A 16,676-nucleotide genomic window follows, 5' to 3' on the forward strand; every position below is an offset into this window, starting at 1 on the left:
CAGACTGATAATAACGAATAGAGAACTGGGATGAACTATCGCACAGCCCAGAAAGACTTGTCTTTTGGAGCAATGAATGAACATGGATATGTTGGAAGTTTGCAAAATGGCGATTGGAAGGAGTGCAGGAACCTTCTGTTTCTTTTTGTTGCGTTATGCAACTAAAAATGACCCAATGAAACAAACGAAAAGCATGGTCACAACTGATACTGTGATGTTATTTTTTTCCCCAAAGTTAACCCATGGAGTTCATTACCCCAAGACGTTGGTGAGGCCAAGCTTTGAAGAGAAGCAAAAATGTTTTAGTATATTGGATATGCTCTAGCATATATGTTTTCTGTTGTGGAAGAGAAAACATGAGAAATAAAGCAAAGCCAACAAAATAATTCAAATCCCAGCTTTATGATCAGAAAATCATAATTTAGGCCTGGAGAAGGAATGAAAACATGGAAACCTCTTGAACCAATTTTGTTTCTTTGCCCTTATTATAAGGACGTCTAATTTTCATTGGTGTATCAGGGAATTTGGAGAGGGAAAGTGCTCTGTTCCCATATGAGGTAAAACAAATTACTTATTGTGGGCTGAACCAATATTTTTTATTGTAAATAGTTTATTATGCAATGCCAAAATATTTTTGTAGGCTTTACTGAAAAGTGTGGAAATAGGTTGGAGAAAAATAATATATGCAGAAGGTGCATACCTGTGTAAGTTCATAGTGCTGCAAAGTAGGTCGATTTATTTACAAAGGAAAGTGGCATGGGGGGCAAGTAGACTAGCTTCTGCCTGACGTTTCATGTGTAGGTGTTGTGCTGCACAATTCTCTGGCACTTGCCTGTTTTCCTTTTGGCTTTTCCCACTATTCATGTGAAAACATGGGGCATTTCTCTTAGTACTGTTACAGTGTAACTGACGTAATCCATTGAGAAGAAACACATCTCTGGAAGCATTGAGGTGAAGGTGAGCTTGGGTGGGGAAGCTGGGACACAGAAATTGGATTAGAAGCAATTACAAAATGGAAGACCTATTTTAAACTGTGGCACAGCAAAATGAAGGCAGCTCTGCAGTCTGAGTGGGCTTTTGGTCCTGGCAGGGGTGAGTGGCAGTCGCTCTCTGTTCACCTTCTCCGTGCAGCCTACCGGTTACGCTTTCTGCATGCTTTTTAGCTCTCAGTCTTACTGGTGGAAGCATCCTATCCTGGCTATTAATTCATCACACAAATGTCCCTGTGCAGCTTTTGGTGCATCTTGTCTCACTTTGTTCCTGTCGTAGCAAGGTGAGAGGCCATCAGAGTGCATGTGAGGTTGTTAGGGCTGTTGGCCTTTCTGAAACCACCGCCCTGTAGGCAAACTGAGTGGTGTACCTCTGCCAGTTCTGCACGTGGCTGTCAGGTCCTTCTGCAGCTCATCGGTGCCCTTACTAGCATCACAGACTTTCTCACTTGGCTATATCCTGGCTTTTCTGGATTGCTTAGAAATACCTTACAAAGAATAGGCTCCAACATGGATCCCTTTAGAGCTTGCTGGTTAGTCTGTCTTCATGAAGAGAACTGACTTTTCTTCTGTTTCCTACCTCTGTGCTAGTTATTGATCTGTGCAAATGTCTTCCCCCTTTATCACAGCCAAGCTCAGCTTCTGCAAGAGCTTTTGACAGGGGCTGTTCTTTAGCTTTTCTAAAATCCCAGTAGCTTTTATTGATCGGATCTTTGTCCATATGGCAAGCGGCTCCTTTAGTTATATAATATATGAGGAATCAGCAAGCCATGCAGAACCACTGGCTCTTTCTTAGAATGCCATGTGTAATTGCGCACTTCAATTCTGTCCTTTCGAGACAGTTTCTCTTACTTCTGGAGAGTTGTAATGCAGCTGCTTACACCATGGCAGGGCATGTCCTTAGGCAAGGGAAGCTCTTCTGAGGCTGTCTTCTCCTGCTTGATCTTTGGATTTCTGAACTATTACTCCAGTCCCATCTGTTATGTCCTCAGTCCCTTCATGCTGTCTCTCACAGCTGGAGAGTGAGTGCCTCTGTGAAGGAGTTTGTGCCTTCCTTACTGAAAAATTGCAGAGGAAGGAGTTTCTTTTGCTGTGGCCCACTTCAATATGGTTCAAGTAGCACAGCTGAAGAACCTCTGCCCTGTAGACCATTCCTGTGCATGGTGCTTCTCCAAAGCTGTCCTCTTCGGCAGGATGTTGGGTTTAACTGCTGGCTGAAATTAAGCTTTGGGAGGGATGACATTCTGACATCCTTTATAAAGCTGGCTGGCGAGGGGGTTTAGTATATGAAAATCTGCATGTCTGCCCTGGAATCCGAGAGGGATTGTTCAGATCTGTTAACTGGTGGGCAGAACCTTTGCTGTGTGGTTCATGTGATGATGTACTGCTCTATTCTGGGGACTGAGGAGACCACTCTTGAAAGAAAAGATGGAGACTTACTGAGGGATGGACTGTGTAGATAGATGTTTGTGGTGCTACAAAGAATGCCTTGGTGGGAAGGGCAGAAGTCAGATACTAGAGTCCTGTCTGTAAATGATATTCTCTAGAATGGTTAAATTATTCTGTATTTCCCACACACACTTGTGTTCATATTTCTGAAGTAATTGTGCAGAGAAGAACTGTACTTAGAAGTGACTTTGTAAATAAGATTTCATACTGCAGCTTAATAAAGGAGCCCCATCCATAACTTTGGCAGTAACCTTTGGAGTCATACATCAGGCTATAAAACAGCTGCAGAGCTCTGGGATTCTGTCACAATCAGTAGCTGTCTTAACATCTCTGAAATCAAAAAACTATAAAATTTTGGGATATGTGAAATAGTTTTAAGAAGATATGGCTTGATGTACTATGGTGGACTTGTTCGGTTTATTTGGGTTCTTCAGCTTTTCCTGACTTTTGTATGGTTTAGCGTGGCTGAAAAGTCTCCTACCCTTGAGATCTGGCTTCTGTTATTCTGAAAATATTTTGCTATTCATATGTCCTTTTAAAATTAATGATGATTAAAATCATCAAAGACAGCAAACTTGCATAATGCACAAATCTATTGGTGAAGCAGTTAATTTCATACTGTTCGATTAAGAATGAGAAACAGGAGATAGATGCTGTTTGTTTTTTTTTTTTGAGAACTTTCTAATTGAGATGATCATCTAGATTGTATCTGCAGCTGATGGAGTCGATTCTTTTCTGTTCTGTGACTTTTATTTATTTTTTACTTAGGTAGACCTAAGAAAAGAGCTTTGGCCATCTCATGACTGAGTACTCTGAATTCTAAAGAGCTGGTGACATACTGATGCAACAGAGCCATTCTGAGATTTTCCTTGTGTGATCAGCAGGAGCCTTTTATAAATGGACAGTTTGCTTCTGTAAACTAACAGATGTATTAGAATTATTTCTTACAGGCTTAAATATATTTAAGTCATTATTCCTGTCCTTGTTTTTGAAATTGACTATATGAGCAGTTGAAAGACTCAGTACTCTATTTTCCTAGTACTGTTCTGTTAGCTTGCTCTTTATTGCTATGAAATAGGTGGGTATCTGATGACCAGGGAACTAGGGTTTGCATCACATCCAGTTCTTCCCTGGTTACATCCTTAATTTCCATGGTTTTTGTACAGGAAATAATTGTTACAGAGAGCCAGCAGTTGTTCCCCAGTTCAGAACTTCTAGTGTGGTGTTAACCTGCAGCAATGCTTTACAGCTTCAGGTATTTGTTGGACTCAGCTGAGTGAGACCAGTCAGTTGTTAACCTGCCTGCAGCTCAAGTGGCTCTTTGTCTTCAGGCACTAATTGTGATGCGTCCCACGGCCTGTGTGTCCCTGCGTTGTGATGATCTTGGCATGTGCAGAGAAGTTGCGAGTGGCCGGGACATTGGATTTAATATCTTTACATACATATTAAATTTGTAATCCTCCTGTATTTAGAATTACTCTCTTACATGAATACATGTTGTTACTGTATTAATATTTCTCCATTTTGGGGGTGTTTTCAGTAATAGCTTTTCACCCAGGATTTTGCAGTGCTCTCAACATATGCTTGAATTTTTTATTATGTTGGCTAGTCTGAATGGAAGAGTAATGTTATTTGAATATAGGACTGTATTTTGGACATCAGTTCAAAAGAAGTTTGTAACTTCCTGTTTGGGTAAAATGCCTAATTAGGGGAAAAAGAAATCTGAATTTAAAGGACACTGTTATTTAAATTACTGGAGGGGTGAGGAGCAGCCGCTGGAGGTTTGATTGTGGCCTGCCAGTAAAACATTTGGCAACTGCCAATGTTTCTGAGCTTTGGGAGAAGTGTTAAGTGGTTTTTCTTAGATTGAAAACCATATTTATGAATTCTTCATGGGTGAAGAATGAATCCAGTATGCTGACAAGCTCAGTGTTTTCCTTGGATTATGCTGTCTGTCTTACTCCAGTCTGGAGCCAGTTGCCATGTTTCTCCTGTCTCTTAAGTAAACAAGAATTTCAAACCTCATTTAACCAGTGGTGTCTTCTGCTGGGCTGTATGAGCTGGAAGGTTTGATGGAATCCCTACTTTTTTCCTTTTTAATTAAACAGTGCACTGACTCTCAGAGCAAAGATTGGATGTTGTTTTCAGATTTTGATTCAAAAATTTTCTCTTTACTTTCATTTGTGTGGGTGATGCCTGCTTCACGTAGTTTGATTTTTTTTTATTATTATTATTTTCTTAATCTTTCTCTTTATGACATCTAGTATGCATCCGATCTTTGGTAGAGATGTATTTTATACCATTTTTCTTTCCTTTTTTTTTTTTTTTTTGGCAATTGAAGGGTCAAGAAACATACCTTGCAGTAAATGGTGCAGAAGTTGGTCTTGGTTCTTTTCCTGGCGTTCTTCTTCCTCGAGCTTGAACTTCTTTGTGCAAAACTTCCCTTGTAAGTTCTGCACAAAGCAACTTCAGTCGTAAGAGATTCAGTGGCTTTGACATAAAAAAGGTACTCAGGGAGGAGATGAAACGTAGCTCCATCCCATGGAAACATCGCAGCCATAGCTTGAGCTATTTTAAGGGGAGTGTTCTCTTAAATTGGAAAGGGGACATTGCCCACTGGAGGTCACTATTCCAGCTCTTGGAATTCCACTTGTGGTACTCTGCTGTGCCTGTGGGTGACACGCAGCGAGTGCCATGTGTCTGAGCACACGTTTGCTCAGAACAAGGTGCTCAGATGATTGAATTAAATTGGTGCTTGTGTGAAATTTTAGATGCTGCTGAACAGGCATATGGGTATTGGGGAGTCAGGGGAAGAAACCTTATTTACAATTTATCCCTTCTTTTGGTATGTCAGAGTTCTGGTAATGCCCATGACTTTATTGCATTTTGTTAAATGTGGTCAAAGAATGTATCTTTATACAATACCGTATTTGTTTTGCATAGTTTTAGTAATTCTTAGTTGATCTTCATATTTTCTGAAATGTTAGGTTCATATTCTCCCTAGTTAATGAAAGCTACTGATACTTTGAAAAATATTTTAGATACATAACACGATAGTTGTTCAGTGCTTCTGAAAACTACAGATTCCTATGTAGTCTTACGTGTTTCTAGTTAAACATAATGTATGGTAATACAGGATTTTTGTAGTGCATTAGCTGCACAGATGGTACCTGAAATGGCTTCAACTTGAAGGAAAGTGATTTCAAAGGAAACAAAAGGAAGTCAACGGCAGTAGTCAGGACTGCCTGTTCTATTGATGTAGTAGAAAAAGAATTCTGAGACAAGGAAATCTTTGTATCCACTATGAATCTGGGGTTGGTGATTAAAGTCTTAATTCAAAAAAGTGCTTAATTCAAAAGTCTTTTAAAAAGCACAGCTTTTATGCTACTGCTGACCTTAACTTGTGATAAGGGCCAAAATAAAGATACCTGATGAGGAGAGTTGGCTGACAGGTTTTCTGGGCAGCTGTGTAATAGCTATTTTTATGTAGGGAATGAGCTAAAGTGCTACACTTAGAACAAAAATTCACACACAGATTCAACCCTCACATGTCTCTCTCTTTCTTTTTTCCCCACCCTCTAGTGATATGCAGCTTCCGTGGAGCTGTGCCGCAAGGCTTAGTCCTGGAACTAGGTGAAACTGTCCAGATCCTAGAGAAATGTGAAGGTAAGTGTGATGTTCAAGTGGAAATCCTATTTTCTATGAAATAATATAAAATATTTTAATACGGCAGATTTTAATAAGTTGCTTGGAAATCATGATGCATCAAAGCACTTGGATAAAAAAAATCTAATCTGACCCACTTTCTGTAGGAAAGGCTGAGTGCTTTTGGCACTAATCCAGTCTGATAGGGGGTCAGTGTGTTTTAAGTTAACCATCTGTCCAGAAAATCTTGAACCCTGACATGATTGTTTTATTGTAATTGGGTCTTGTGATAAATTTTCAGCATGTAAAAGTGTAGAATCCTTATTTCTTTAACTATATTTTCTCAGTGTTATATATTTCAATTAACTATATCTGTGTTTATTACTTAGAAATATCTGAAAAATACTAGTTATAAAACAGTGACAAAGAATTTGGGAACAATGCTGGAGGAAGACAAATACTTAGGGAGAATTGCTTTGCAGTTATCTTCCCATGTTCTTTTCTACCTAAAGGAAAATGCTATTGTAAATGTTATAAATACAGTTCCTTCTTACATGGCTGGAGATGTCTGAATAAATTGCACAATCCTCTCTTTTATTCATGTGACTAGTTTGATTGAAGTTGTTGCATTTAAAAGGAGAATTTTTATCTTAACATTTAGAGTAAGCAAGTGGTGTAAAACATTTATTGAGTAATAGGTTGACAAGATACAGTATCAGAATGTTTCACTAAATTCTGAGATTGAATAATGTAACCTTAATCCTGAAGTGTTAAAAACAAACTCAAAACACAGATCCACAAATTTGAATTCCAAATTTGCATTCCACAGTGTTGTAGGTTTGTTTTTGTGTTTGTTCAGTTTACTTTCCTTTTTCATCTCCAGTGTTAAAGTTGCTACATAAACCTTTTGCATGCATGTCAGAAGACTGCTTTTCTTCTGTCATGCCTGGAACTCTCTTTTGCTCTTGTCTTGTATTCAGGCATTCTGTTTGTTTACCTGCTGACTTAACTCTTTAATGGAAAAGCAACCTAATGTATGCATTTTTTCCAGAATAGTAATGGATTCCTCACTTGCACACACAAAAATTTGAATTAGAGTCCTGTGGCTCAGTGGTGATGTTTAATCCAGGGAGAATCATGCTATAAACAATTGATGTGTTGTTATACCCAGGAATTGATAACGTGCTTGTTGTGGTTTTTTGTTTGTTTTTAAGTGTGGTGTAATGGGCTAGGCTTTATCCAAACACTGGATGTTGATTGTGTTGATTGTCATTGTTACGAGGTCTTGTGAATTAGTACAAGGTGCAAGCTCAGGAAAAAATTACTTGATGAGGATAATGCAACTCTAAGTAAAACAGTATATATTGTTGAAAGTGGTCATGATATCTTTCAAACCATTTCCAGTAATCTGGGAAACTTTCAGAACTCTAGGAAATAAAGGCACAATAACAAAGTAGCAGCTTGTTCACAAGAAAGCAAAAAGTTAATCCAGTCTGTCTCGTTACAGTGTTACAATAACTGGTCCCTGTGTATTACCTTTCCTAGTAGTTTTGAGGGCAGTTCCTCAAAGGAAGTTTGTGTCTGTCTTCAAATTGTTGAAAAAGGAGGCCCTTGGACAGAGTCCTGGGTGAAAGATGTTTGTGCAGGTGATTTTTTTTTTGTTTGCCTGTTGTTTTTTTTAAGCCCTCTATCCTATCATTTTGTTTGAGATGCCTTTAGTCTGGACTTCACATATCTTTTTTTTTTTAAAAAAAGATATTATGCAGTTCCAGATGTTGTTATAAAAACTAAACTCCTCTAGATATCTAATGGTGAACGGAGTGAAATCCAGCTGGTGACTGGTCATTAGTGGTGTTCTCCAGGGATCAGTGTTGCGGGCCCATCCTCTTTAATACCTTTATTGATTAATTGGATGAGGGAATTGGGTGCACCCTCAGTAAGCTTGCAGACAACACCAAGTTGGGGGAAGTGTTGATCTGCTGTAGGGTACAAAGGCCCTGCAGAGGGACCTGGACAGGATGGATCAATGGGCAGAGGCCAAGGGATGAGGTTCAACATGGCCAAGTGTTGGGTCCTGCATTTTGGCCACAACAACCCCGTGCAACATAGGCTTGTCTCCACAACTTTCCTTTCTCTGATCCTCTTTGAGTCCTTCCATTTACAATCGTGCCCCTGACAGAGAATTGAAACAGTGGTTTTCTGTGCTGTCCTTGCCATGCACTGGGAAGGTGAAAGGGTATGGCAACAGTGTGCCACCTACAGACGCTGAAGGGCAGAGCTTTCTAGTCTCAAGTGACAAGGCATGAGTACTGTTTGTTGTTTGAGGTGCATGAGGACTGCACAATTAAGAACGCCCTTTCTTTGTGTCACAGTGGCTATTGCCCTGCCACTGACAATAGCTGTGAGTGGCATTCTAAGTAAACTTACAAAGACAGTTTTGTCCATTTATTTTTGTTGGTAGGAAGCAATTTTCTTTAGGTTATAAACACTTCAACTTCAGTGGCTTTAATTATTACTTTGAGTTTCCTGTATATTCACTGAAAAACAGAAATGGAAGGTGATGCCTGAAGTACCGATTAAAAGTATGTTATCTTACCCACGTGAATTCTGGTATCCGCACAAATATTTTGTTTCATGGTTTAATTTTTGTGAATATTACTTGTTGTGTTCTTAGTAAGTGTAATACACATAGTTTCCTTGGACAGCATAGTCAAAAGAAGGCTTTCCAGTATTTGGGACAATTAAGAGCAGAGATAGCTTGTAATTAGCTTTGCTTAATTTTGAAGAACTCTGCTTGAGAAGTGATGCCTCTGGTGTGCCATCATGTCTCTAGTGAGATACCCCTTTTTGCTCTTTGCCTTCTGTGGAGTCTGCCTGGGGAACTGAAGTCTCTTGGACCCCTGCAGCTGCTGTGCAAAATTTTGCCTGGCTATTCGAACTAGCCTTTTGGAGAGCAGGGATGGCTTCTGGGTGGCTCTCTATTTGACCAAGGCCAAGATAAAACACTAAGATCCAGTTCTACATCTTCTGCTTTTGTGGTGGCATCTCTGACTGCATTATTAGCATCTTCCTGTGGTTCTGCTGGCATCAGGCTGCTCCCTGACGTGGTGTTGGCAGCCTGGGCTGGCATTCATCTACTGCTCATCCTGTCCTGGCGCTGCTGGGAGCACCAGGCTCAGAACAGAGCGGTCTTGGCATTGAGTGGTGGTTGCAGTGTCAGACAGCTTTTGCTAAGCATTGTTGCCATCTCTCTTCTGGGTCGCTTTGAATACTGTTAGCTGCATACAAACATACCCTGCAAGCAGCTTATGTGCAGATTAAATGGTAAAAGCAATTATTCATTGACCAACATATGCAAAAGATAGCTTTCCTTCAGATGTGAGGGTTACACACGGCACTGCAGTCTTACTAGTGTAAAATTCAGAATGAGTAGCTAAGGTGTCTGTGTGTGTGTATATATATCTATAAAATATATAACCTAATAGATGTATGAGATACATATAATTATACTTAATTTAATTAGGTATGCGTATTGGAATAAAAACTAAATACAGTTCGAAGGTTAAACTTTCCTACTTGGCTTTGGTATTAGCTATTGAGCAGTTTGAAAAAACTGATTGTTAAATGTGATAAATAAAAGTAATAATTAAATAGTATTCTATAAGATAGTTGCTCATAATAAAATACTTTGATACAATTTTCATAAAAGAAATCAGGTCTTTTTTCAATAAATTCCTAATTTGGGGTTAAAGATGCAGGGTGCAAGATCATGCTTGAAATTTTTGTTTGGTTTATAGTTAGCTGCAGAAAGTCAGTGTTGTCTGTGATAGTGGCCTCGTAGCTGAAAGTTGTACTCAATGAAACATTTTTTTCTTAAACAGAGAAGCCTAGTGACTAAATAGATTATTCTGCCACTTAAATAACAGACGTGTTGGGATTGAAATATTTGAAAAAAGTTCTAAAATACTGAAGGTTGTCAGAGTAGCAGAGCTGTACATTTTAGTTACAGAAACCCCTGGAGTTCTATTTTAAAATTAAAATATTTTTCAGAATTTGAAATTTTGTTTTCACTCTTAATTTTGACCTGGTCACTAGGATGGTAAATAAAGGTGTTCCTAAGGGAGACAGGTATAACTAACTACTGGTGTGCAGCACTCTGTTTTTGCAGATTTTTGTCCTGAGAATCACTTCTATGGTTTTTAGTAGTTTCTCAGAACAATTGTTGTGAAAGTTTGCTTTTCTTGACAAAATTAAGGTAGTGAAGCAAACTTGGCCTAGGCCGAATGTAGTGCCTCAGAGAAACTGCTTCTTGGCCCAAGCTCTGTTTGGAGACGAAGTTGTTTATAATGTGATTGCTGCTGCCTTTTACATCTGATTTCCTCATATTTAAAAATCAAGTCTCCCTTTGAAGAATGCTCTGAACCACTGATGAGCAGGGCACCCTTCCGATGGAGCTTTATGTAGAGGTAAGGGAGTAGAAGGCTGTTATTGGGTCTGACTTTACTCTGTTGTGTCCCTTGGCACCCTCTGGTTAACAGCTGGGCTGGGTGCTCTATCCCGGTTACTCTTTCATACCTTTATATTGTAGCAATTGCAACATGAGACCCTTGTTTTGCCTTGTTTAAGCTTGAGGGTCAACTGTGCTTCATGTCACAACATCTGTTATGGAAGATTTTTAATTAAAAGCTTCTAGTTCCTTATCCAAAAATTGGTGTTTTGAAGAGTTTCAGAAAGCATTTTTTTTCCTTGACATGTCACCTCAACAGAGACAAGTATGACAGATAAAAGGTACTGTCCAGTATTTATCAATCTTTTTGAAGCTGTATAATTAGTGGAATAAAGGTCTACTTCATGACTTAATAAATCCCAACATCCAGTCAGCCCTGCAATTTAAATTTTGGTTTGTTTTCATTGTATGCATAAGATCTGGAGTCATGAAATTTAAATTTTGGCCAAAAATACCAAGCTTTAGGAGAGGAGCTTAATAATGCAAAACGTGATTATCAAATTTCTAGTTAGACTTCACATGGTAATGTTTTGACCTTAGCTGGCAATTAACTACTGGAAAAACAGTCAATAATTTGTGACGTATCCATGAAACTGTTCTTTATTCTGCCGGTTGGAGAACATGAGGCTGCAGCAAGTATTGGAACGCAGGCTTTTCATGGAGGGGTGGCTTTCAGAGCAGGAGCTTGTGTTACGTGTCGCTGTGCTTTCAATGTAGTAAATCTGTGGATCTCAGCAGTACAGTGTGCCGCTGCTTTCCATCAACAGACCAAGATGTCCTGGATGCTTGTTTGTGCAATGTTCAGGGTTGTTAGGCTGGGTTTTGAGCTAGCTTATTAGTTTCCAAGGTGTTCTAATCATTTTAGAAAAACTTGGTTCTTTGCAGACTGAGGGATGTCAAGTCTTGATTTCTCCAAAGCAAAGTTCAGAAGTGCTAGTCTTTCTGTTCTGGATACATCTTAATTGTAAAATCAGGGAGGGCTTGATGTATGAAAATAAAAGATAGCATTTCCTGAGTGCTTTTCTGCTCAGAGCTGTCTTGTGAGAAACCTCAGCTTTTTACATTCACGCTTAGCCCCAGAGGGGTTTCAGGCAGTTCTGATTGCTGTCTCTGCTGGTCTGGAGATGCAGGACCCTGTCCCTGCTCTCAGATGCTACTACAAACTTGAGTTCTTCCACTCTGATGGCCTCTCTTGATGGATAGCCTTGTGATTAGGACAGATTTCCTGAGGGCAGTAAGGAGGCAGTATGTGGATTATTGTCACGGATTTTGGTTTTGATGTGAATTAATTTTCTCTTATTTCAGCCTCTTTTGCCTGAGACTTTAAGCTGTCCTTTGGAAAGACATGTTCTTTCTTAGTTCTGTTAAACTCAGTGACTACTCCTGCCCTGCACCCAGCCTGGAGGCATTTTAATGTCAGTCCTATCCCTGGCCACTTCATGAAATGCTTTCCCTTGGGAAAATGTCATTTTCTCAGTGGAATTTGAACCTCAGAATTGTGCCTGCAATGGGGGCAACTTGGAATCTGGCAAATGGTGGTCTTTGTTAATTATTAAAACCTGACTTTTTGTGGTGTTATTTTTGCAGGACAATAAAGATTTGTGTTCTTGTGGCAGATTCTACTTGCGGATCTTTCTGTACAAGTTTAAGTTCACAATTTCCCATGAATACTTACATAATTTATTTCCAGAATTCTCTTTGTCATGATGTTATCTATGGAGTTCTTTCCCTACAGTCTTGGTGTTTCTTTACTCAACTTTAATATTAGAGCTTTGTTTCTTTCTGGAAAATAGATAAATATATTCCAATTAATTTGTTTTGTTTTTCTGCTATTGAGTACTCAAAAGGGGATTGGCTTTTTCCATGTGACAGACTTCTTGTTGTTTAACTGGAAATTTGGAAAGGGTTATGAGGTGGCTTTTGGAAAGAACATTGTGTTTTTTTTCAAGGTTCTTTCAAAGGGAAAGATCAAAAAACATCGGTAGCTCTTCTAATCTCTCAGATTATGAGACTGAGATATGCAGATCTGCCTCAGAGCTTCTTTTGCAATTTAGTTAGAAGTTTCCGCAATAATGCAGTCCTGAGTGATACATCTCTGGTAAGAGTGTTTTTTCAGTCCTTATTAACGAGTATGCAGGTTTCTGGAATAAGGCTTCAAGTTTCCCACACCGAATTTCCGTATGTACAAGTTGTTGTAGGAGGAAATTCAAAAACAAACCAAAAAAAATGTGCGCACACAACAAATCTGCCTTTAAGTAACTTAAGTAAATAACGTTATGGTAGTATATATGTTTTCAATGCATTTATCTGTCCTGCCTCTTTCAGAGAACTTTCTGAATTCCAGGATTCAGAGGAGCTAGTCAGGAAACCTAGTAATTCTTGGAGCTGAAAAAGCCCATAGACAAAGAAAAGGGTAGGGACATGTTCTTGCAATATACGGATAAGAATACTGCTACTGTTTTTTTCTTTAGCTTTTATTACTGGTCTGCAAGTATCTTACTATGTGAATATATGTATAGACAATGCATTTTGCAGAAAAACTTTTGAGCAAGTGGTCATCTTAATGTGCAGTGGGAACAGGCATTATTGTGTACTTTTGTTTTTGTTTTTCTCCAGTACTATTATCCTGGAAGTAATTCTTCCTGCAAGTCTCTGAGGGATTATTTTCCTGTGTAGGTTATACAGGGGACAGAGCTATAGATCAGCCTACTTTTCAATTTTCTTGGCTTGTATCAAATATCTTCAGATAGTATTGAGGAAAACAAGTTGTAAATGATCTTCTTTTCCCTGGGTTTGATCTTTCTCCTTAGAAATAGAATGATTAGGCAGTTAGTTCAGGCACTCTGCTTAGTTTATCTACACTACATTGTGCTGTCTGGTGTAGTAGAGTTCATGGGGAAAGCATAGTTCAAATAGCGCTTAAAGATACAGCAGCTTGTCCAGAACACACTGGTATGGATATGGTTCATTCAAATTTCTTCACTGCTTGGATTAAACTTTGTATTACGCATACTGGAAATGAAAACCATGAGGTATCCAGATCAGTTAGATTAAGGAAATGTATGCAGTTCCTACACCAACAATTTGTTTTACTGAGGCGTTATGTCCATCACGCTATCAATTTTGTAAATAATAAAAACAAAAGTTGTTTTACATCACCACTCATCAAAATCTATCCATTAGACATCCTTGTTGTGATGCTTCCCTATAAATACATATCAGCACAGTATTAAGTCCAAAAGGCTGCATTTATCCCCAGCTTTCCCAAGCAGATGCAACAGTGCTTTCCTCAGTTGTTACTGTGCTGAGGTGTAAGCAGTAGGCTCATTCTGTGCAATCTTCCTGTGCGATCATTTTTTTTTTAAAAAAAAAAAAACCTACGCTTGCAGCGGTATCTGTATCATTGAAAGTATTTCTGTCCATTCTTCATCGTTTTATTTACTTTTGACTATGATATAAACCTGAAATTAGTCAGACTTGCTTGTGATATGCTTAGTGTTCCCCTTCCTATCCTGTATAGGAAGCTGTTTAGAAAGGTGCTTCTAATAAACTAATTTTGGTGTTCTTATAGGAATTCATGTCATATAATGAGAGTATCCCATGGGCTGGTTCAGATCAGCTGTTCCAGCTGTGTCCCCTGCCACCTTCTTGCCCAGTCTGAGTGTACTTGCTGGGTGCAGCAGAGTGGGGAGAAAGACAACCTCGATGTTGTTCACGTGCTGTTCTGCAGGAGCCAAAACATTGCTCTGCTATCAGCACTGGCTTAGCCACCAATCCACAGCATGGCACCATACAGGCTGCTGTGAAGAATGTTAGCTCCATCCGAGCCACATCCAGTACAGGGATTCACTTTTGTAAAACAGTTATCTACCTGCCTTCCTCTAGGCCATCCGCTAGGTCAAGCAGACTGAGAATATTCTTAGCTGTTGGAGAAGAAAATGGGGAGCATCATGTATGTGAAGCAGTCCATTTGTAGAGGATGTTGGTGTTCTATTTTTGGTCTTATGCACTAACTTCATCTGTCCTCAAATTCTTACTAATTAATAGTAATTACTAGAAAGTTAATCTGTTCAAAGTGTAGATACGCACAATTGTTGGTTAATACTAACTTATTCACAATATTCATGTCACTTCATAGACAAGTTTTTCTTTGTCTGAATTTTAAAATCTTTCTCACCATTTCATTTAAGTCAGTAGCCTTTAAAGGAAATGTATCACTAGAAAATGAACGACATGATTCTAAAGTGCTAGCACTTGGTTGTAGTATGGTAATATCTAAAAACATTAGCACTGAGGTCTAACTGTGTAGTGCACGTAGTGATCACAAATAACTGAAGCAGTTCCCTGGGTTCGATGGCTGTCATGATTAATCCTCTAAAATAAATATTCTTTAAAAGATCTGGTTAGATCACTATTTATGTATTTAAGACTCATTTTAAGAACAGGTTTAGTTCATTGTAGTCAATAATGTAATGCAGATGCAATTTTCTACATCTATTTATAAAAAAGCAACGTACCTTTTGTTATGGCTTTGACTTTGAGATACAGAATGAGGTTTCAGTGGCATTCTTTGTAAGCAAATAAGGAATCACATCTTACAAGTTAGTGCTTTCAAGTACAGGTGAGCTCTTCCATCTACTGCATCTTGCTTGTGAGGAGTTGGAGGAAACTTGAAACAGAAAAGGTTGATTCTAAAAATACTGTACTGCACTGAGAAAGAAAAAAGAAAGGACAGCCAAGATCCGGAGAGCCTGATCTCCAAGACTGAAGAGAAATGTGCAGGTTTTCAAATGTATAAAAGTACCTACAAAATGGAAGTCAACAAAATATTTCCAAGTTCTCAATAATAATAATAATCCTGGATTCAAATAGTGGCAAGGAAAATTCAGGTTATGAGGTACGAGTGTATTGTCTGAGCTGCTGAAGCAGATTGCATGGTGAGGATGTACCTGCTCCCCTTGGCATAAATAAACACTCTGCCTTTCAAGTACTATCCCAAAATGTTGCTTTTACATGCAGTCTTCTTGGCTGATGCTGGTCATTGTGAGAAATTTATTCTGAAAGGATTCATGCACAGCACCATCACTTTCAAACCAGTCTTGGTGGAGTAGTAGGATGTTCATGTACTGTTCATATATGTTCGTGTACTGTTTGTGGTTATATGCTTATATTGATGTGATTGCCATGAAGTTTGACCAACTAAGAAATAAATTGAAAACAATTTTATTTTGCAATGTAAACAATGCCATGGGGAAATTTTGGCTTTATATCCTATTTACGTAAGGAATTTGTATAATAAAGAGATGCTTTTTCTCATACTAGGGTTTATGAATGCCTTGAATTCATCAGTTTTCTTTTATATTGATTCAAGTTTCTTTACAAAAAGAAGTAAAAACTAGGAGGGTGTCTTGAAAACAAAATCAAGGCACGCCGAGTCTCTAAATGAGTCATGTCATAACTCAGCCAAAAATAGTGCCTCTTCTGAGGCAGACAAAATACACAGTTACTTTGTTCTTGTCTTCTCTATTCTCCATAGCAAATCTCTGACCAATTCTCCTAGTGTTCTTCTCCATGCTACAGATATTAAATTATATCTGTCCTATGCAGAAAAAATTAAACTAGGAAATTGCTAGGAAAATAACTTGGAGGAATTTTTATGGCCCATGAATTTGGATTATATGTAGTAGCTGAGTTGTGTCACGTGTTGGCTATTGCCTGTCTGAGTGCTGGGCCATGGTAGGAGCGTGGCCTGCAGGTGGTTGTGCTTGCCACTTGCCACCCTCCCCGGTAACCGGCCTGGCCAGAGGCTCCTGATGGCTGGAGCTGCGCAGGCCTCCTCCCAGCCAGCGAGCGTCCTGGCACGCTCCTTCAGAACACCCCACGGGAGCCTGGCCTCAGGTCTTCAGGTCTGGCTTTGTGTGCTGGGGCTGAAGCATCAGACCCAAATCTGAGGAGAGTGGTAGATTTTTAACGATGAGATGAGGCAGTTCTCTGTCTTATGAAGTGGAAGAGCAGCTCACCCACCATGACGACTTGTGTGCTCCTTTTCTGTGGTTAAACTAGGTGGTGTTTTCAGCACTTCTTTA

The 16,676-nt window shown here is 39.1% G+C and overlaps 1 protein-coding gene across 15 annotated transcripts in view; it reads left to right on the top strand.

Annotated features, from left to right (window-relative positions):
• Positions 1-16,676, top strand: part of DOCK3 (dedicator of cytokinesis 3) — a 212,402-nt gene that overhangs the window by 13,374 nt on the left and 182,352 nt on the right. For all 15 annotated transcript variants that reach the window (XM_035338064.1, XM_035338065.1, XM_035338068.1 and 12 more), the window contains exon 2: positions 6,021-6,104. In XM_035338064.1, coding sequence (XP_035193955.1) covers positions 6,021-6,104 — 84 coding nt within the window. The remainder of the gene's footprint in view (positions 1-6,020; positions 6,105-16,676) is intronic.

Source organism: Oxyura jamaicensis, chromosome 12 (assembly GCF_011077185.1).
Source record: "Oxyura jamaicensis isolate SHBP4307 breed ruddy duck chromosome 12, BPBGC_Ojam_1.0, whole genome shotgun sequence".
Lineage (NCBI taxonomy): Eukaryota > Metazoa > Chordata > Aves > Anseriformes > Anatidae > Oxyura > Oxyura jamaicensis.